Consider the following 21,863-nt stretch of genomic DNA (forward strand, 5'->3'; position numbering starts at 1 on the left):
GGGTTTAAACTTAAATTTTAATATTTAAAGAACATTGTTTATTTTTTTTTATCATGGGAATTAATCAAAGGATAGCGCTACCTATTCTCAAAAATCGAAATGGTCATAACCCTAATTGTAAAACTTGTAATAAATACAGATTTATTAATTTTATTTATATTATTTAATTAATATATCATTTTACAAAGATTGAAATAAATGCAACATTTTAATTTGGATTAAAAAATTGTCAGTATACACATTGAGGTATATTAAACTATAGAGAAAATAATCCAAACATTAACAATATAAAGAGTTTCTACATTGCTATTTAATTACAAAATGATGATAAAGTAACTAGTTTTTTCAGCTATTATCTTAATAAGAAATCTAACATAATTTTTAATAATTTGACAGTATAATATTTCTATATTAGATGAACTTAAACAATAAAATCTAAAAATATATGGCCACTCTATTAGTTACCTATCGACTCAATTTATTATTTAATATATTTTGCTCATTCTCTAATGAGTTTTTCTTTCGCGTCTTAATAATTAAGACTGATAAAGCTACATAAATTTTACTTAGTAATAAGATGTTTAAAATATATTATAATTTCTTATTTGAAACACAAAATCATTCCCATTATGGCTATGATTTCACGTTACAAAGAAAAACTTAATATACTCGTATATAAACGACCTATTCAGGAATTAGTTTATTTGAATTCAAACAATCTTAATTATTTGAAAAATAAAAATAAAATAGTTCCTTTCTCTCACATAACCTTGTGGCTCAAATATATAAAAAAGCTAATGCACATATTATGTTTGATTTATTTTAGTATAAAATATGGAAAAAAGAAGATGAGGGTAAATAAGTAATTTCACAAATCTATGGAGGTTGAAATATACGGAGGTGTAGGAAGAAGCTTGGGATCAATTATATGAAGTGATTGGACCAAATCTCCATTTTAAAGGGTGTTTTTTGCACTCCCAGTTTTTTCTTATACATCCATCTATTTTGCACTTTTTTATTTTAGGATAAAATATTTGTTCAATACCAAAAATATTTTATGATAAAATATGTGTACAATGCCTTTTATATACATGTGGTTAGGTGTCCTGTTACATTTTGCCTGAACATTGCGTTCCAGAAATATGCCTCTCAAAGCTTCGAATGAAAGTGTAATGTGTGCATGTGGACAAAACATCGATTGATTTTTCATGTAATAAAGTACTTCCGCTCACTTAATACAATTAAGAAAGTTGAAAGAAGATTAAACTTATTGTATTAAATTAAGATTGTTATATTTTTTATTGTACTAAAAATAAATATTCTAATAATTTTGTATTAAATCTATATTTTACATTTTACTTTTATTTTAGAGTTAAATATATTTAAAATATATTATAATTTCTAACCCATTTCTTAACTAATATTAAAGTAAAAAGGTGTCAAATAATGTAAACAACTCAAATAGTATCATGAAACATATTTGAAACGTCAAATAAATTTAATAAAATTTGGTTTAAATGACTAAATTTACACATTTTTAAAGTTCTGAGATTAAATTGAGTCATAGTTTTAAAGAGTGACTAATTCTAATTTTCACTGAAAATAAAGAAACTGAAAACATATTTAACCATTTATTTTATAATTCATTTAACTATTAAAACATCTATTGCATGTTAAACATATGATATACATGAGATTGTTCTAGTCTAGTAATGTGTGGTAATATTTTTAGAAGAAATATAAGTGAATATATTAATAGTTTTTTTGTGATCTTAAGTATACAAAGTTTTTGTTTATACAGAATTTATGGAGACCATTTATGCATTGGAACATGTTTGTACTATAGATTTTAAAAAACTTTAAGTGGAATGTGATCCTTTTTTTTGTTTGCTAAGCTTTTTATTCTTAAAGGACAATGTCTTGAAATCTTAAGGGAATATAACATAGATGTATACATATTTGCAACAAAAACTCAATTTAAAATTTTACATATTTTCGTTAAGAAAAGTATACAAAGTTTTTGTTTATGTAGAATTTTTATGGAGACCATTATGCATTGGAACATGCTTGCACTATAGACTTTAAAAAACTTTAAGTGGAATGTGACCCTTTTTTGTTTGCTAATCTTTTTATTCTTAAAGGATTCTTAAGGAAATATAACATAGATGTATACATATTTGCAACAAAAACTGAATTTAGAATTTCACATATTTTCATGAAAAAAATCATTGGGAGGATAAGTTGAAGAATTTGCATGATTAGAATAAAGAGTAATATAAGTAGTATAATGTCATGCCTATAGTTATTAGTTTTGATTTTTTTTTTCGTATTAGGTGTCATATATCTATGTTTTGTGAAGTGTAGAGTTTTTTTTTTTTTTTTTACTTTTGTATTACTTTAACATGGATTTGGTGTGATCCATCCACATTTTATATTCTTTATTCATATAATTTTTATTTTAGTATATTTTTCATGTGATGGCAAATGATTTAAGGTGTCAATCTAACAAAGATGTCAACATACATAGTGATACTCAACAAAATGGTGTAGTCGAACAAAAAAATTGCCATATTTTAGAAATAGCAAGGACATTGTTGATTGAAGCACATATGTCGTCTAAATATTAGGAAGAAGCTATTGGAATTGCTATTTATCTCATGAATCATAAGTGGGTACTAGGGGTTGTAAGTTAGAAAGAATGAAAATTGTTTTTGGAGTGAATAAGGGGCTTTGGTAGATAGATTACTAGCCAAGTCTTGCATGGACGTGTAGAACCATGCTAGTGGTGATCTGATTGGGTTTTTCTTTTCTTTTGGGCCATGTGAAGTCACTATTTCTAGTAGTGTTTATATACCTTATTGATTCATCTTAGTGATCACGTTTACTTTTATTGGTGAATATGGCATAATATTAAGATCACGTTTACTGTTATGAGGGTGGTGTACCTTTTATGGATAGAAATACGTATACTATTGCGAATGAGGATGTAAACCTTATGATTGGGTAAGTAATGCATTCTTGGGGATTGAAAGCTTGAGTTGTATATTGTGTATGCATACTTTGAGGGGTTGTGAGTCTGGGACACACATGGGGAGTAGTATACTCTTTGATTGTAGGCAGGGGAGTTATCTGCATAGGTGCTTTACGAGGGAAAAAGGAAGGATGGAATTATATAGTTTGTATGTTTGAAGAGATGAGTGGTGAGAATCATGTGAACGCATTTTGTAATTATGGAAATGGTTTAATTCATGTGATAATGATAGTTGTGGTGTTTTATCATTGAAGAAGTTTCAGTTAATATCTCTTTAATCCGATTGACACTTTTCCTCTTGCGAGAGGGTAGAAAAGTGGATCTCTTCGTCTTTAGGAAGCGGTGGAAGAGATAGGTCTCTTCGTCCTTGAGAGGCGGTAGAAGAGACTGGAAATTGAGTGTTACCTTTCCTCTTTCGAGGGGGTAGAAATGTAGTCACCTTTCCTCTTGCGAGGGGGTAGAAAGATGAATCTCTTCATCTTTGAGAGGCGGTGGAAGAGATTGGTCTCTTCGTCCTTGAGGGGCGGTAGAAGAGGCTGGAATTCGAGTGCTACTCTTTCCTCTTGCAAAAGGGTAGAAAGGGATGAATGTCTCACCCATAGGGTTCTGACTCATGTTGAGTTAAGTGTCATGATTGACATCTTGGAGCAGGGGAGACAGGTCCGAAGCTGTAGTGGAGGACCACTCGAATCGTTTTGTTTCGATAAAATGGAAGATACATGTGAAAATATAGAAGATGATAAGATATTATAAGGGAATTTGGTATAGGCACGAGTTGCCTTTGCTCAATAGGGGGTAGAGTTAATCAGAATGGTACATATTCCGGTTAAGGGAATGGTTTAGGAGAGTGATGATGGTTGTTGTAGTCTTATTGAGTATGGTTGATTGTTGGATGTGATATAATTATGATAAAGACTTAACAACTATGATATAAATGTTATATCGATTGATTTGATGATATTTCTAGTTGCTCACCCTAAAATGTTGTGTTTATGGTTTCTACCTACAATGATCGTGTTTTTACGGGAATAGATAGTTTATTGATAAGGATCAGATCTGAGTAACTGATGAGAGTTGAGATGTTATGTTCGAGGTTTTATCATTTATTTTCTATTATTTAAAAGTTTTTAGATTCAGTATTGTTATGGAAAAGTGATATTCTAAGATTTTCATTTACAGTTATAATCTAATTTTAATTGAATGTTTTATAGAAAGGTTTTCTAAAAAACTATTACACCGTGACTTTTCAAAAATCAGGATGTTACACAATAATTCTTGTATTGTATAATATAACACTCTATTCCTATCAAATTAAAAAACGATGTACTATTTCTTAAATAAGATCGAATCAATAATTTGTTTCAACTTCTCGTTAATGTACGTGAAAAAAAAAAACACTAAAGTACCCGCTTGTAGACACTACTTGAGTGAAAATTTAATATACCCAAGAACGTCTTTAATTCAAAACCACATTAATTTAAATTGTTAGAGCTAAGCACGACTTCAATACAATTTAATTCGAAAAGTTAATCAACACACGACTTCATTGTAACTTTATAATATGTAATTAATTTGGAAAGAATTCTCTCAATCACCACACTACTTCAGCTTAATGAAAAATTAAATATGTGATTAATTAAAGTTAATCCCCATAGAAGTCACATTTGACCCAGACGACTTTAGCATTAACAAAAAAAAATCATCCTCTACTTTTTCAATCTCATTAACACGAATTAATCTGGAGTGAATGATTGTAAGAAAACAAAAAATCACAATGGTGAGATTTTAGAAGGACCAAATAGAGTCATTCCACATACCACTGTACCACTTAAAAGTTTTAATTTCAAGCATTCAACAAGTCAAGCAGGGGACTTTGATAACGATTAGGCCTTGTCCGAGAAATAAGAGTTAAAAACTTAATGTCTTTTCAGTCATAATAATTTTGGTACAAGGAGAAAAATATATTCTGAAGCTTAATCATTTACCTGATATCTGTCCACTACACCTTTTTTTTTTCACGGGTTAACATCAGAAAAGTTTCAACAAAAATATAAAATAGCCACGTGTGGCTTCTTCTTGGTTCCCATGTGAGAGAAGCCAACGCATTCAGTTAGTTAGGTCGAGCTAAAGCCAACTTTCTCATTTCCCTCCTCACTTTTCCACTCACACTTCAGATAGTGCGTGAGACCGTGTCTCACTGCTCTTCAATCAACGATCGACTTTGAAGCCTCCAAGTTCATCATTCAAACCAAACGCATTCATAGTCGCTTTCTCCAATGGAACCCTCATCTTCCACGTCGTTCCCTCCATCGCTTCACCTCGCCATGGCGGCGTTGCTCGGAGCCTCCTTCATGGCCATCTCCGCCTTCTACATGCACCGCCGCACCGTCGACCACGTGCTCCACCGCCTCGTCGAAATCCGACGCAAGCCACTCGCCGCTTCCGACGATGACAGTGAGGATGACGACGACGATCTTAGCGGGCTCGGACACGACGACGGAGGAACAGATAAGGACGCCGATCCCAGGAACTATCTCCGAACCTTTTCGAAGTCCGTGGACGAAACATCAAACGTGCTTCGGAGCTATAGGTTTTCGTCTTCGATGCCAAACGTGGTTTCCGCAGCGGATTGGTTCCCCCAGGACACTAAAAATCGTGCCTCGTCGCTCGAAAATCTTCAATTCGCTCCGCTAGGGCTTCCGTCTAATCGAACGGGTTCCACCAATGGTGTGAATGTTAATTCTCGATTTAGCTATCTACAGTTTTTGTTCAGTTCTGTTATGTTTCTACTTTTTGTTAAAATGGGAGTTTTTCTTAAAACTTAATTAGCATGCATTTTAGACTGTCATCAAAACATAAAATGTCATATATAGCATGACTGTTGTTTTTTGTTATATTTACTTTAAAATTGTGGTTTTTAATTCGTTGCCTGTACAATAATATACTGATAGTGTTTGAAAATTAAGCTTTTTTTTTTGTTTGTTTAAATGATGTTCTCTTTGATTTGGTTTGTGAAGGTGAGAGTGCTCAGATTTCGCGTTCGTATAAGAGGATAGCTTCTGTTGGTAGAATTATGACTCCGAGGTCACCAGGGAGAAACGCATTCGAAAGTGCTGGGGATTCTGATGAGGAGGAAACACAGCTTGCTAATGACAATACCCTTCCTTTCTCAGATACTTACGTGAGAATACTGATTTCTTCTTTGTTGCAAGGATGACAACTGTTTTAAACTTTGTCGACTAAAAGTATGGCCTGTAGTTGATTGTTATTCGGGGGAGTTGAGAAAGATGCATCCTCCTTTCAATAATTTTAGTTACCGTTTTATCAGGTTTCAAAATGAATGGATATTATTTAGCTTGAGGTCTTGAGTTTCTTTTTGTTTGTCAACGTAGTGCTTTGATGGTTCAGGGTTTCATGGTATACAAACTTCTTTTATTAATAATTTGGAAACTATATAGTATCAGTTGGGTCTGGTGCATAATCATAAATCTTCTGGCTTCCTAATCTATGCTTATTTTTTGAGTGTCATTGTTCATTTTACAGTTATTTCTATCCTTATATTCTAGTGATTCATGATGTTGCAGGGAGTAAATTCAAACATGTGCAATTTGTCTTCTGTTCCATTCATAGGTGATGATGCAAACTGTGCAACAAATCAGATGTATGGAGAGGTTTCAAAGGAAGCGAAAGCTGGTGCAAATATGAATGTGGTTTCTTCAACTTCTGTACATGTAGCTGGGGATGACCGTGTGTTTGCCAATAATGTCTCGCCTGCAATAATCCCTGTGCATGGTACTTTCATGTCACTATCATTATCTTTACTGTTCTACTTAATCCTTCTATATATTGGTTCATGTGAAATAATTTAAGCATTACCCCTGCATTACATGTTATATATTTTTATCCCCTTTTTTCTATCTATAAGTTGATTTTAAATGCCCCCAGTTTTATTTTCCTTTTTTACGTATATCAAACGATATAGTTATTTTAATTTATTTTGTTCATTGTGTGACTTGTATAATATGAAGCAAGTGGCAAAAGCTAGAATTTAATACATAATCTTTTTCTTACTCTACAAAATATATTCAGAGACAAATATAGAAGAGGATGAAGTATGCAAAATGATTCAAGAGTGCTTAGATTTGCGTGAGAAGTATGTTTACAAGGAAGATATTGCATTGAGGACAGAACCAGTGGAAACTAACTTTGACCCGTATCATTTTGAACCAGTTGAAGCAACAACAGTAAGTTTGCTGCTTCTCTGTTATTACTTTTTTATTAGTCGCACATATTGCTACATGTGGACTCTTCTTGAGCTATTTATGATCAATTTTGTTCTGAAGTGTTCTTTTGCTATTGTTGTATTGTTCTGAAGTGTTCAACTGATATTTTTATATTGACTCTTTATGTTGCAAACAGCACCACTTTAGGATGGAAGATGGAGTCATTCATGTTTTTGCAAGTAAAACTGGTAAGCATGGAGCGTTAACAGCATGAAAATGGAATGGTTTCCCTGCTATCTTTATTTTGTCGATTATTTAGTTTGTTAAGGATAAAAAACGTTCAAAGAACTGATATTTCTGTGAAACTGCTCAGATACCGAAGAGCTCTTCCCTGTTGCGAGCTCAACAAGATTTTTTACAGATATGCATTACATTCTAAAAGTTATGTCTATTGGCAATGTTCGCTCTGCATGCTACCACAGGCTACGATTTCTTGAGGAAGTGTGTTTTCACAAACTTTAGTCTACATGGTCTCTTTGTGCTTGCCAGTGGCATTTGTTTATAACATTCATCTGATCATTATACAGAAATTCCGCCTTCATCTGTTACTAAATGCAGATAGGGAGTTTCTGGCTCAGAAGGGTGCGCCACATCGGGATTTTTACAATATCAGAAAAGTTGATACTCATATTCATCATTCAGCTTGCATGAATCAGAAGCATCTTGTGCGCTTCATCAAGTCAAAATTAAGAAAAGAACCTGATGAGGTGAAAATATACTTTTGGTTCTACTTAATTTTTTTGAGGTTGTAATTTGTTGGTTGTTTCCCCCAACCTCTCTTTCTATTTTACTTTGGAGATTCTTAGTTCTTCCTAATTTTCTTTATCAGTACTTATTTTAACAGGTTGTTATCTTTAGAGATGGAAAGTATATGACACTTAAGGAGGTTTTTGAGAGTTTGGATTTGACTGGGTATGCAATATTTTATTCTCTGATTTTTTTTCATCTTACTATTTGGATAACGAGTTCTGTAAATATTTATTTGCTTGCATGTCGGCACCTTTTCTAATTAATGGAAATTGACGCAGATATGATCTGAATGTTGATTTGTTGGACGTGCATGCAGATAAGACCACATTCCATAGATTTGACAAATTCAACCTTAAGTATAATCCTTGTGGACAGAGCAGACTAAGAGAGATATTTTTAAAGCAGGATAATCTTATCCAGGGTTGGTTGCTGTATATGAATGTTCCATATTATTTTCTTGTATTTTATTAATTCTATTTGAATATTAGAAGTGTTAGTTTTTGCTTCATGAATTCATAATGGCTTAAAGCCACTAAAATTCACAGGAAGGTTTCTTGCTGAAGTAACAAAGGAGGTTTTGATAGATCTTGAAGCAAGCAAATATCAGGTTATTTATCCCCAGTATAATATATTTTGTTTTGATGTCTCTCATCCTAATTCATTTTTTACGTATAAAAATAAAATTTACAGATGGCTGAGTATAGGATATCTGTCTATGGAAGAAAACAGAGTGAGTGGGATCAGCTGGCTAGTTGGTTTGTTAACAATGCTCTTTACAGTAAGAATGCTGTCTGGCTAATCCAGGTACTATTCAGCTTCTAGTGTGTTTTGGTAGAAGTTTTTTTCCATTAAGACACTAACCTACCTTTTTCCTCGTTAATTCTTGAAATTACTACTTCATTCTTTCTTCCTTGTCTTTGAGTTTTGGGACTGTTTCATCTTTTAGCACAATGACAATGAAAATAGTAGTGTTTAGATAGAATTTTGACAAATGCCCTAGGAACTTTGGTGAAAATCACTTCCTACTTAATTTTAGGCTTCTAACTCTAACCCAGTTTCGATCAGATTGGTTTACACCAGTTTCACGTGAATTTATGGTAAAAGAGTTTTCCATTTGACAGTAACATCCCTTTTTTTATTTAATTCTTGAAGGATTAATACTTGAGTGAGTCTTCCTTGTCTTTGAGTTTTAGGACCATTTCATTATTTATCCCAATGACAGCGGCAATGGTACAATGTTTAGGCAGAGTCTTGACAAATGCCCATGGAACATTGGTCAAAATAATTTTTTACTTAATATGAGGTTTCTAACAGTCTATGCATCATATTGCCCATTTTCTCTATACTCAACTTGGTTTTCCATATAAGATTAACTTGTGTATGTCAATATCTCCTCAAGAAGTGTGTAGTAATCCTTTTACACAATTGCGAAACATGTGATGCTTAATTGCATCAGCAGCAACAATATCATTGTTGCAAACAATATTTTCTATTTTGTGATTTTGCATTCTCTCTTATTTTCCGATAAATTTTTCTACCGTTTTGGATGGATCTTCCACCTCTACTTCTTCTATGTTACTTTTATTTATTTGGAGTGTTGATGGTTGCACTAGGAAAAGGCTTCTTGTTGTCAACAGCGTTATCACCAGATTGTCTACATCTGTTCCTTCTTCAAGGCTTGAGAAGTGTTTGAAGTGCTCATTGGGATTAGCATTTTGTTTAACAACTAACATGGTCTCTTAACGTAAGCAACCTCAACCTCAAAAAAAAATGCAAAAAGTGGGAGTTAGGTAACATTATTTGTATCTTTGGAACTTGTTAGGAGTTCTACATTGAGTAGATCAGCTACTTGATGTGGTATTTAAGTTATGAGGTTCTCCCACCTAATGGACTATTCTTTTTGGGTTGAGCTCTCCTCTTATGCTTAAATCCTAGCAATGGATGCTTTAATTAAGTGTTAAGCTACGAAAGGGACTACTCATAAGCTGGACTAAGGTGCAAACCGAATACTCATATGGTCAAAATCAATAAAGTGAAAGTCATTGTGGATGTCAGCACTTGAAAGGGGTGACAAATTTAGGAGTCTCACATTATGTATGATGAGCTACTTGATGTGGTACATAAGCCACAAGGTTCTCTCACCATATAGACGGGTCTTTTGGATTGGATATACTAGTCTTTTGGATTGGAGACTCCTTTTGTACTCTAGTCCTAGTAGAACTACATGCAGAAAAGTCCACTTTATATGGTACTAATTCTTATTATATAGAGTGGAATGTATAATGCAACTTATTTTGCAAAAAGTCAGTGACTTTATTTCAGATTGTATCATGAGAATCACCACAAATATGGATTTTATGTATATTTGATTTGATTTAATGTTCCTTATTTGTTAGTGTTTATTTAGAATTTTGTTTGGTGCTTTGACTGCTTTCCCTGTTCTCATCTTTTGATTTGGGATATTTTTCTGTTTGTTGACTTTGACCTTGTTTTGTGAACTTTTATTGGCACAGTTACCACGGTTATACAATGTGTACAAGAATATGGGAATTGTTACCTCCTTTCAGAATATTCTCGATAATGTGTTTATTCCTCTATTTGAAGTCACAGTGGATCCAAATTCTCATCCTCAATTACATTTGTTTTTGATGCAGGTTAGTCATTTTTTTTTCTTATTTGCACACCCTACTTTTGTTTTGCGTGTACATGTATTTAGTTGTATGGTTACCTAATTTTTCAAATGTAGCATTTTAACAACTGTATGTATTTCTTGGTGTTGCTGTTACACTGTGCCACTGGTGCATGAAACCTATCTTGTTATATAAGAAACAGAAATAGGCATGCAGTTCAATAACATTGAAAATAGGCATGCTATCAAAAGGCAAGAAATAAGATAGGAAAAGCTGCGAGTGAGGTAGAATCCAAAGTTTTTGAGGAGTTTTCCTGTGATCTTGGACATAATAGGAATATACTTTATATAAGCTGTCAAAATTAGGGAAAGAAGTCAAGAGATTTGAACCAGTAAGATGTATTAAAGATGAAAAATGAAGATTTTATCCAAGCATGATCAATGATCAACCTGTAATATTGAATGATTAGAAATCCAACAGGGATAGCCAAACTTTGGCTTATTATCGTAAAATCCAAGTTGGAAATGGAGTGGTAAAAGAAGCCTTCAAAATTAATAAGAGTAAAGTTGATGTTGATTGTGTTCTTATTGAAGTTCGTTTTCAATTTCCTTGCAAAGCCATTTAATGGAGTTTGATATCTAAGAAAATAATAAATGAGTGGAGTAGCACTTTGGTTATAAGCATTCTGTCTGCTGCAAAGGGATAAAATAACTACGGATTCATGCTATGGAATCATAGGAAAAAAGGATGGCACAGGTTTAGAGATCAGGATTGCAAGAAATCAATTTGGATTTATACTGAAAGTTCTGCAATCGATGTTATCTTGTATGGGAGCTGATAGAAAGGTACTAAAATAAAGAAAGTGTCTTGCATATGGTTTTGATTTACATGGAAGCAAAAGTATTCAAAATTGGTAAAGACTTTTGAAAAGAAAGGGGTTTGTGTTATTTATATCTACTAGAGAATGGATAGATAAGTATAATGTGAAATAATTCCAGAGATAACTCTTGAAGGCAAGACCAAGGAATTTCCCACAAGGATAGGCTTACATCATCAGGGTTCAGCTTTAAGTCCTTGCTTATTTAATCTAGTCTTCATGTGCTTAGGCCTTACCATGAACATATATTATAGAAGATTACCCCTGAATATGTGGCTTTTGCAGATAATATTGTTTTGATTGAGGAATAGGGGAAAGAGTTAACTCCAAACTAGAGCTTTGGAGAACGAAGTCAGGATCAAGTGTTTTTAACTTGAATACAAGTAAAGGGAGTGGTTTTAACTTGCATATCTAATAAGAAGCTAGGGGAAAATATCTTCGAGGTAAAAAATGGAGAATATATTACAGTGTAGATTAAGTTTAAATATTTGGAATCGATATTACAAATGGGACAACTAACTGGCAGACGTACCTATTGAGGAAAAGATGATAGAAAGTTGGTTAAGATGATTTGGGCACATTCAAATGCCACTGGAGGCATTGGTGAAATGGGCTTGAAGGGTGGGGGAGAAGGACGTTAGAAGAAATTAATAGAAGCAATTTTGAGATGAATAATATTCATGAGAAATTGGTTTTAAACTAAGCCCAATGACTTGTGATCCATCTCATCAAGTGAGATAAGGTTATTATTCTGTTTTCAGATGTATTCCCTCTGTTGTAGGATTTTATCTGTTGTTTTTAATCTATGTAAATGCCAGTCCTAACAGTTTACTTTGCAATTCTACTCTTTTCTCTTGTTGCCAATTCTTATTATTCAATTGAAGTTTTAATTGAATCAGCTCCATATCTGTAAAATCAAACTGATTTTCTGATTTTGTTGCAAGCAATTTTTAAAAAACTATATGCACTTGAAAGTAATATAGGGATGTATCTACTGTATTTATTTATTTTTTATGCAGTTTATAAATGTAAGATTTTTTTGCTAGTATAGAATAAGTTGAGGACTGAAACGTATTCACCATTAAATTTGTTTCTCATGATGAGTCAGTTTTTATTTTTGTTTAAAACTGATAGATGAAGGATATTGATAAAATGAAGCAACTCTGTTCTTTCTAGAGTTTCTTTCTTTTCTAAGTAGCTTCTTCTGCATACAGGTGGTTGGATTTGATCTTGTAGATGATGAAAGTAAACCAGAAAGGCGTCCAACTAAGCACATGCCTACTCCAGCTGAGTGGACAAATGAATTTAATCCTGCATATTCTTATTACCTTTATTACAGCTATGCAAACTTGTACACGCTCAACAAGGTTTATACTATTTCTTTCTTTGTAGAGCTTAAGAGTTTAACAACTAACCATTGCTTTTTTAATTTCCATTGGGGGCGGAGGTTTTTTGTTTAGCTCTATACTTGAAAAAATAGGCATGACAAGGGTATGGGTCATAATATGGCCTAGTTGCAAATAAATTTGGTTCAACATAGGCTTTGAAGAAAAGTAGTTAGTGAGGGGAAGGCTTTCGGCAGGAAAACCAGTTGTAGAGGCAAAGAAAAAAGTGTAACAGGAAGGAAACAGTTAGTTTTAATCATTTTCTGAGGGCTCTACAATTCTCTCATCACGAATTGTTCCTGTGTATCTTGTTCCTAATTTATAGGGATTCTAGCACCTTACTGGGATCCCTATCAATAATATACCATACATTTTTCTTATCTGGTGCCTAACAAATCTTTTAGAGAGCCTTTCTAATCATGGGCAATTTTTTTTTTCCACGGTCAAGTCCCGTCTGGAGAGAAACTTGGTAAGCAATTTATAGGGATTCTAGCACCTCGGGATCCCTATCAATAATCTTTTTTTCTTCTATAATTGGTGGTTTGTTTTAGTTGTGGTTGACTTTTTTTTGTTTCTTTTTTTGTGGGGTGTGGTTCAGTTGAGGTCTTCAAGTTCAAGCTACTTGATAGACAACTTAAAACAAGAATAGATTTATAAAATAATTCCTGGTTATCAACAATATTAATATCTCACCATCTGTTTCAGTTGCGTGAATCTAAGGGAATGACCACAATAAAGTTGCGGCCTCACTGCGGAGAGGTTGTTTTCTATTCACAAGAAGCATAGTTTAATTCTTTATGTTCAATATGATATTTATTACCCAATCTACTCATGCAGGCAGGTGACAGTGATCATTTGGCTGCCGCTTTCCTTCTGTGCCATAACATTTCTCATGGGATTAATCTACGTAAAACTCCAGTTTTGCAGTACTTGTATTATCTTGCACAGGTTAGCCCTTAGGAATATCATTTGGTCAACCTTGTTATCTATAAATGTTTAAACCGAACACTACATATTTCATTGCCATTCTGAGTTTGGGTCCTGTTCTTACCAATACTTTTGTTACTTTCTCTGTCATGATAAATTGTGACAATATATTAATACCATTATGTTATCACTCTAGATTGGATTGGCTATGTCACCACTTAGCAATAATTCCCTTTTCTTGGACTATCATCGCAATCCATTGCCAATGTTTTTCCAGCGAGGTTTAAATGTCTCTCTCTCCTCCGATGATCCTTTGCAAATTCATTTGACAAAAGAGGCACTGCTAGAAGAATATAGTGTTGCAGCAAAGGTCTAGCTTCTGCCAAACTCCTAGCCTCTGTAGATATAAGTTGGTTAAATATTCTGTTTTTATGTTTGCTTCTGAATTTTGCTTCTGAATTATTTTACTTAAACACGTGCATTGCAGGTATGGAAGCTCTCAGCCTGTGATCTGTGTGAGATAGCTAGAAATTCTGTCTACCAGTCTGGATTTTCACACCAGGCAAAGGTAAATTAGAAGACAATGTAGGAATATTCTGTTTTTGCTCATCTGTACCAAGGCTCTGAAAAGTTATTCACATTCTTAGGCTTATTATGGACAGTTGTAGGTGTTAGGTTTGATCTTCTTTTGATACATCTTTTTTAAGTTCTTATTGAATCACTCTGTTCTTATTTATGAATGTATTTTCTGTTTATATTAATTTCATAATGTTTTTTTCCCTCCTTTACAGTCACACTGGCTTGGGGAAAAATATTTGTTGAGAGGTCCTGAAGGAAATGATATCCATAAAACAAATGTCCCCAGTTTGAGGATTTCTTTCCGATACGAGGTGAAAAAGACTGAGAAACAAACCATATATACTGTCAGTTTGATTTTGTATTCAGTCTTTCTTGCTCAATTTTTGTTGATTATGCAGACATGGAAAGAGGAAATGCAATATATTTATGCTGGTAAAGCCATCTTTCCTGAAGATGTATACCCATAGGGGAATTTACCATTCACCCCGTGATAACGCATACTTGGGTACAGTGATCAATGTTCTCTTGAGCAGTAGAAGCTTTGGCAGTGAGAAGTTTTTGTAACATCCTAGTATTTGCCTCATATAATGTGGACCGCGTAATTTTACATGGTAGAGACACTTATGCCAGTTATTATCAGAAGTAACAAGATCAGCAGCTCATGTGCTTTTGCATGGTAGAACAAGGTATAAAGCCGGAGAAAGTAAAAGAAGTGGGCCTGTAATGCACTGTACAGTAACGCATGGTGACAGATTTAAAATTTCTTATGACTAGAATAGTAGTTATTACAGTACAATTCGTTCTTTATGAATGAGTGAATAGACAGAATGAAAGGTCCTCTCGAATCTCGTTTATCACGTGTCTATTCGATGCTATAAAGGAAGCCACTACACTGCTGTCCTTTTATGTATTTTCAGAGAAAAAAACAGTTTGCATAAAATAGATGTAGCTGATAACGCACACTCTAACTTAAACCTTTGAAAGTGATGGCTGTAGTACGAGTGATCAAAGATGGAGAATGGGATTATATTGCCCATGTGTTAGTGTTTAATCTTCCTTCAACCAACTACACATCGTTGGTTAAATTACTTTAGTTCTTCGCCAAAACGGGATATCTTACGCAGTGTTCGCTTGAACAGATTTTACTGTTCAAGCGCGAATGCGAGCGATGATTTCAGAATGCAGTCGTGTTCGGATGAGAAGAAATGCAAGGAAAGGCAAAGACGGATTTGTGGGATACCACTGTTTTTCATCACCCGTGACTTTGAAGAGATTTGGAGGGATTGTGACTGAAATGTCATATATACCCTCAACCTATTATACATTTTCCTGTATGTACATCAGCTTTTACGTAGAAAATCGATTCGCAAAAACTTCATAATCGATTCCAACATGTTAAAAACCTGAAGAAGAACAGTTGATAAAAGCTTTTACTACTGATATTGTAGATTCACGAGCAAAGCTTGGTATGGTTGCAGAGATTCCCTGAGCACTGAAGTTGTTTGACACAATCTTTAAATAGGAGGAGCAACGACGGTGTTCAAAGTCTAATGTGCTGGGTTTCTTCCATTGACGACGAAGAGCAACGACAGTTCTTCCATTGACGACGACGAGCAATGTCTGAGGTGAGGTTAGTATTGTCGTATGTTGGTTGTCCAATTTTCTTGTTGTTTTTGAGTTCCAAGCTTGTAGATGAGGAAGACGAAGGTGTTGATGGCATAAAGAAGAAAGTGTGAAATGGGATCTGCGTGTTTTAAGCTGAAGAAGACGATGAACAATGGTAGATGACGAAATTGAAGGCAACGTTTTTGGTTCCATAGCTGAAGTATTCGGTTCTAGAGCTCAGAATCATTCACACATGAGCTGTATCCGGTTCCAGCTCATGAGTATTCGGTTCCCCTTTGTCGCAGATCTCGCACATGCTCACTATTCGGTTCCCTCTTCTCCACAAGACCTCCGTATTCAGTTCCATGAAGGTTATCCGGTTCCATGGTTGTGTGCGACGTGGTGTATTGGGTGTATTCGGTTTGGTTAAAGCCATTGTTGGAGAGGTTGAGGAAGCGGAGGGCAGAGAGGGAGGAGAGAGGCGGAGGGATAGGGCCGAAGAATTTATTATCGGCGAGGGAGAGATTGGAGAGGAATGAGAGGTGAGCTATGTCGACAAAGAGAGTCCCAGAGAGGTGGAGACCACGATGTGGAGAGTGGAGTAAGAAGAAGCAGAGGATGGGGTGTCGGTGTCACCATAACCGTGGAGGTCAGGGGCGATTGCTCGGTAACCCACGGCGGAGAGCGACAGAAGTTGGTGGCGCCACGAGTACCATAGTTTCGAGATGCCGTGGAGGAACAAAACCACTGGGCTTGACCATTATATGCTCTATTGTCTCCATTTCTTTCTCTTGACTCTATCTTTCTAAATTTTTCTACTTCAAATGGTGTTGTAGGGAATTTAGGTAAGTGGAGACTGAGAAGAGAATTTTTCGTTTCCTTTTCGAAATGATTTTGCGTGTAATGATGTAATCCAAGATGATCCAATTCTTTCGAAGTGCTTCACCTTCTCATACAACTTCACAATGACAAACTATACATATTCCTTTGATTTTTTTTTTGTTTTTTTATGTGTATTCTAATAACCACAATCTACATACTTTTTAAAAATTAATTTTAATAATTATTTTTAATTTTAATAATTATTTTTAATTTTTTACTTTTTATAAATATTTTTACAATTAAATATAAAGTCAATAACTATTATTTTATATTATTTTAATAACTAGGGGTATTTTGGTAATCTTTAATTTCTACCCATTAAACAATTTTTTTAAATTTATCACATCAATCAAATCCTACACTAATTCTAACAAACTTTTTCTTCAATTTCACTCTCAATTACCTTCAAATCCACTCAAACAAACAACAAAAAGTTTACTTTCAAATCCCCTCAAATCCATTCAATCACTCTCCTCCAAATCATCTCCTCCAAATACCCTCAACCGAACAAAGCCTTAAAGTTGTTCTTTTTGTTTGAGGTTCCTTAACTTTTTAAGGCATTAGTTTACAAAGAATTTCTTAAAAATAAAAATAAAGAGGCTAATTTTTGTGCATTTCTAACATTGTTTAAAAAATTTAGCAAAATCAACTAAATTAATTGCTTTTAACTATCCTCCGAGATGTCGTTGGGAGAGCAGGAGGTGGTGGGATGGAGGTGTGCGCGCAATTCGTAAAAAGGAAAAAAATTTAGGATCTCTTTCTTTTTCTTTACATGGAATTGTTAATTAAGTAAGGGTGTTGCTCCCTACACTACCACCCCTAACTCCCGCCACCTTTCCATTACTGTTTTGTCCTTCAGTAAAATTTTATTTTTAAGGTTAATATTTTTAAATTTTACCCACTCCCAACCCTTTTCAGTGACATATACTTGGTACCCTACATGCAGTGGCAAACACGCAATCTCTTCTTTCTCTTTAACGTTGAATTTCTTCCTCTCATTCGTTGTGTTGTGTTAGACTACGATAGAATTTCATTACGTGGTGTACGTGGGAGGTTGCAAAGGTTGGTGGTGGTGGAAGGAATTGATCCAGTGCCAGGAGTCGGTCTTGGTGGTGTGGTGGTGCTCGAAGGTTGCAGTGGTGCTTCGTCCAGGTGTGTAATCAAATAAACCCTAAAATAAAGATTTAAACTTTAAACAGATGTCATCCTTCAGCGGATGTCAACATCCGTTAAAGGTGAAACGGATGTTGACATCCGTTTAAAGCCGAATGGATATCTCACATCCGTTTTGGCCTTCGCGGCTCTGAGAGACAACCAAGCACAACAGCAGCACATGATAAACAGATATATAGATTTAAACTAACCTGGGATGGAGATGAAAAACCAGATCCATCGCTAGATCTACGCTCCTCCTCTACACTTCTCCACACCATAATCAACACCAACAATGAAAGGAAGCAAAGGAAAAGGGAAGTGGGGAAGAAAAGGTTGAAAGAAAAAGAAAGAGAAGGTAGAAGAAAATCTTGAACGGAGATGGAAAGAGAAGAAGAGTGAAAGATGTGGTGTGGTGGTGGGATGCAGCCGCCGCGTGAGTGAAAGTGAGAGGTAAATTAAGGTTTTAAAATATGTTAAAATATCCCAAAAGATAAAAAGTAAAAAAGTTAAAACAGAAGAGTAGTTTTGGAAACAAGATAAATTGGGGAGGTGGAGGGAATAAGTGGTGGTGGTGGAGGGAGCAATACCAAATATTATTAATGTTAAAACAGGCCAACCCATTTGTTTTTGGGTTAGTCCAGTCGTGACCCATTAATGTTTTCGGCCAAAACGGGCTAGATTAGAATGCTAAATTTGCTTTCACTGTCTGCATCCGCTTCTTTGCCATCTCACTCCATAGCTTAAGTCAAAAGTCAAAAAAGCCCTTGATGGGTTTTGTACACTAACCCTTATTCTTCTTCTTCTTCTTCTTCGTTTACTGCGACTTGCATGTGAGTTTTTTCTACTTGGCCATTGCTGATATTCATCATCTCCTCAGTGTTAGTTAGACGTTGCTTTACAGTCGAAAGATGTTCCTAATCCATTGATTCATCGTCCTTCTCTTGGCAAAGATTTGCATTAATACAGGTATGTTTTTTTTTTTTTCCCTTTTGAAATCAACATTCTAGAAATGAGTCAAATTAGGTATTCCAGAATTGGGTTTAGGGTTTAGAATCGGCCATTCTACACTTAGGTAATTATAGACACAATTGGAACAACAAAAGTGTTGGCAGAGGACCTTTGTGTTGATTGTGATGCAATAGCCATAGAAACCAGAGAATGCAACACATGCACTTGAGCTGGTTAAAGAGATTTATGATAAAGCATATGGTCACGTACAAGCAATCGACCATTGTTGAACGAGCTTATTTCTTGCATTTAATGGATTGCACCATTTTTCAGATAAAAGTGTCATCACCCTCGTATCGTTCATTACCTCCAAATATATTAACTTATTTATATACTATTATTAACAAAGTTCTTTAAACAATGAATATATATGTCTTGCTGACTTTCACCAAATGAGATATGTTTAAAATATATTTATCACGATTCTCATTAAACCTACACCAATGAATAAACATATATCTCACTAAATAACATCATCAATTATTGTATTTTAATTTATCTTTGTAACATCCCAAAAATACAGTAATAAACCATATAATAGAATTAATTACATTTAATAATATATCAATTCAGTCTTACACTAAAACGACGCATGCTTACGGCCGAACAGCCTTACCTAGTGCCACGAACTAAACTGTACAAGATAAGCAATATTTGACCGAACAGTTTACAAAACCAACATCGAACGGTCATACAAAACGAAAGAAAAAGGTGATCGAACGACCACCTTACAAAACAACTAAAACTACTAACCAAACGTCCTACTGTTCGGTCTTCACTTCTACCTCTACCAAATTCTCTTCTTCCAGCGCCTCTTCCAGCAACGAGTCTCCTTCTGCTCACATCCACACGGATGATTATTGCAACGACAAGACGAACGTACAAGACGAGACAACACAAGGAAAACACAGGGTAAGCTTATGTAATTTAATTCAGTTACAAATCATACAATTCATACCATCAACACACAGATAAAGTTAACAATACGTTTCAAGCAAGGCCTACTACTAGACCGACCGTCCGGACTGTATGAAATCTGTGTAGCTACGACGTTCGTGCACCCGGGTGATGTAGTAACTGGAATACTCTCATCAGCTGCCACCCGAGGTTAGTCCTATCTGTCCGAAGTACCCCTAAGGACTAGGACCTCCTGCCGTTCCCACACATGACCTACTCTCCTCTACGTGAGGACGAGTACTCACGGAACATCAGGATGAATCGACAGCTTAGCATTACCACAGTCATACTTTACAAATTTCAATTATTCACTCATGAGTCGTTGCTCCCCAGAACGCTCGTTCATATTCCACAACAGTTTATCCATCTCATATACTCTCCATCTCTTATTATCCATCATTTAAATTTCATCTTTAACACCAGTTTGACTAACAACAAAAACCGAACGTTCAGTCCTCACTCAAAACGAGGACGAACACTAGGAACGAGACCGAGAAATCTCCCGTTCTAGAATAGAATAAGACCGAAAGGGTTACTTTTAGATTTAAGAATAAATCGAGTACAATCATACAATATATGACGAACGTTACTTACAACATGAATCAGTTAAATGAACTAACTCTCATGAACTCCAACCAACACTCAAAGAATACCTCAGGTACAGGGACTCTAGGTCAGAGACAATGAATTTAGATGTGCCAAGACTTTTAAAGAACCATACGTAGAATAATTCATATATATATAGAGACCAAGTGTCGGTCAATGATTGAGCACGGTAAAGGAGATTCTACTGAAATTGGACGAACGCTGTTTTATCAAAGTTGATCACTTAGAAACGAGTACAAACGCTCGGTATAATACCGAGCGCCATTCTTTACGAGAGCTTGGGGTGAGGCCTATCAATAATTAAACTTATACTAGAAACATTAATAATAATATAATAAGATACGATGGAGACAATGTTTAGGAAATAACTAAATATACAAATACAAGTTTACGAGATTTTCAGTTCATTGCATAACACTCAGCTGCATCTACGATTGGTCGAACGCTCAAACGTAGAACTATTACAAAAAGACACTCGTCCTCAACTAGAATTCTTCCCAAATGAAAGAATTCAATTTCAAAGAAGTTAACTAGAAACACCGAACGGTCAAGGACTGTTCAATGACGAACGTATATTATCATAGGAAATTTCATATTCAGGACTCGTTTAGCTTCAAGTCATTTCTCATTACATAATTTCATAACTTTATAAAATTCATATCATACTAATAACTCATTTTCCACATAAACAATCATATCAACATTCATACAATCCAAACATATCAACCATCATGCATTATTTTCATTTCAGTCCATTAACGATCGTTCATTCAACACAATAAACATACAGATTAAATTAAATAAGCTTCCCTTACCTCTAAGCGTGAACAATCGTCCTAGAGACAGGATACGCTTCGTCTGACTACAGATCTTTCTACCCTGACGTTCTACAACTCTTCAAACTAACCAAACAGCCAAAAACCAATAGTGGTTCAGACAAGGTAACAATATGCAACCGATACTTGGTTTGCATGTACCAGAGAACGGACGGTTAAAGATGAGAAACTTACCAGTTCAGAACTCGAAGCTGTTCGGTTCAGAACGAAGCTCAGGGGGCCAAAAACGCTTCCACGGTGCCTGAATGGTGATCGGAGAAAAGAAAGGGTAAGATTTCTTAGAGAGAAGGGAGAGTTTTCTAGTGAGAAGGAGGAGAATTTGAAAAGATCAGAGTTTGGAGGAGAAGATGCA

General features: G+C 34.8%; 1 protein-coding gene across 2 annotated transcripts; it reads left to right on the forward strand.

Annotated features, from left to right (window-relative positions):
- The first annotated feature begins 5,118 nt into the window (after positions 1–5,118).
- LOC124848384 (putative AMP deaminase) lies at positions 5,119–15,422 on the forward strand. 2 transcript variants are annotated; one of them, XM_047326041.2, is made up of 19 exons: positions 5,119–5,758; positions 6,049–6,212; positions 6,616–6,823; positions 7,121–7,275; positions 7,451–7,502; positions 7,628–7,755; positions 7,842–8,021; positions 8,159–8,226; positions 8,343–8,485; positions 8,610–8,671; positions 8,755–8,868; positions 10,578–10,718; positions 12,786–12,938; positions 13,662–13,715; positions 13,794–13,904; positions 14,080–14,253; positions 14,371–14,451; positions 14,675–14,773; positions 14,861–15,422. In XM_047326041.2, exons 1-19 carry the CDS (start codon positions 5,308–5,310, stop codon positions 14,927–14,929), a joined length of 2,607 nt encoding a protein of 868 aa, XP_047181997.2. In that variant the 5' UTR covers positions 5,119–5,307; the 3' UTR covers positions 14,930–15,422. The 2 variants fall into 2 exon arrangements, with proteins under 2 accessions (XP_047181997.2, XP_087960248.1); XM_088104122.1 differs by lacking the exon at positions 7,628–7,755 and having other exon boundaries at positions 7,873–8,021.
- The last annotated feature ends 6,441 nt before the right edge of the window (positions 15,423–21,863 follow it).

This window comes from Vigna umbellata, chromosome 1 (genome assembly GCF_029865625.1).
Source record: "Vigna umbellata cultivar VRB3 chromosome 1, Vumbellata_1.0, whole genome shotgun sequence".
Classification (NCBI taxonomy): Eukaryota; Viridiplantae; Streptophyta; class Magnoliopsida; order Fabales; family Fabaceae; genus Vigna; species Vigna umbellata.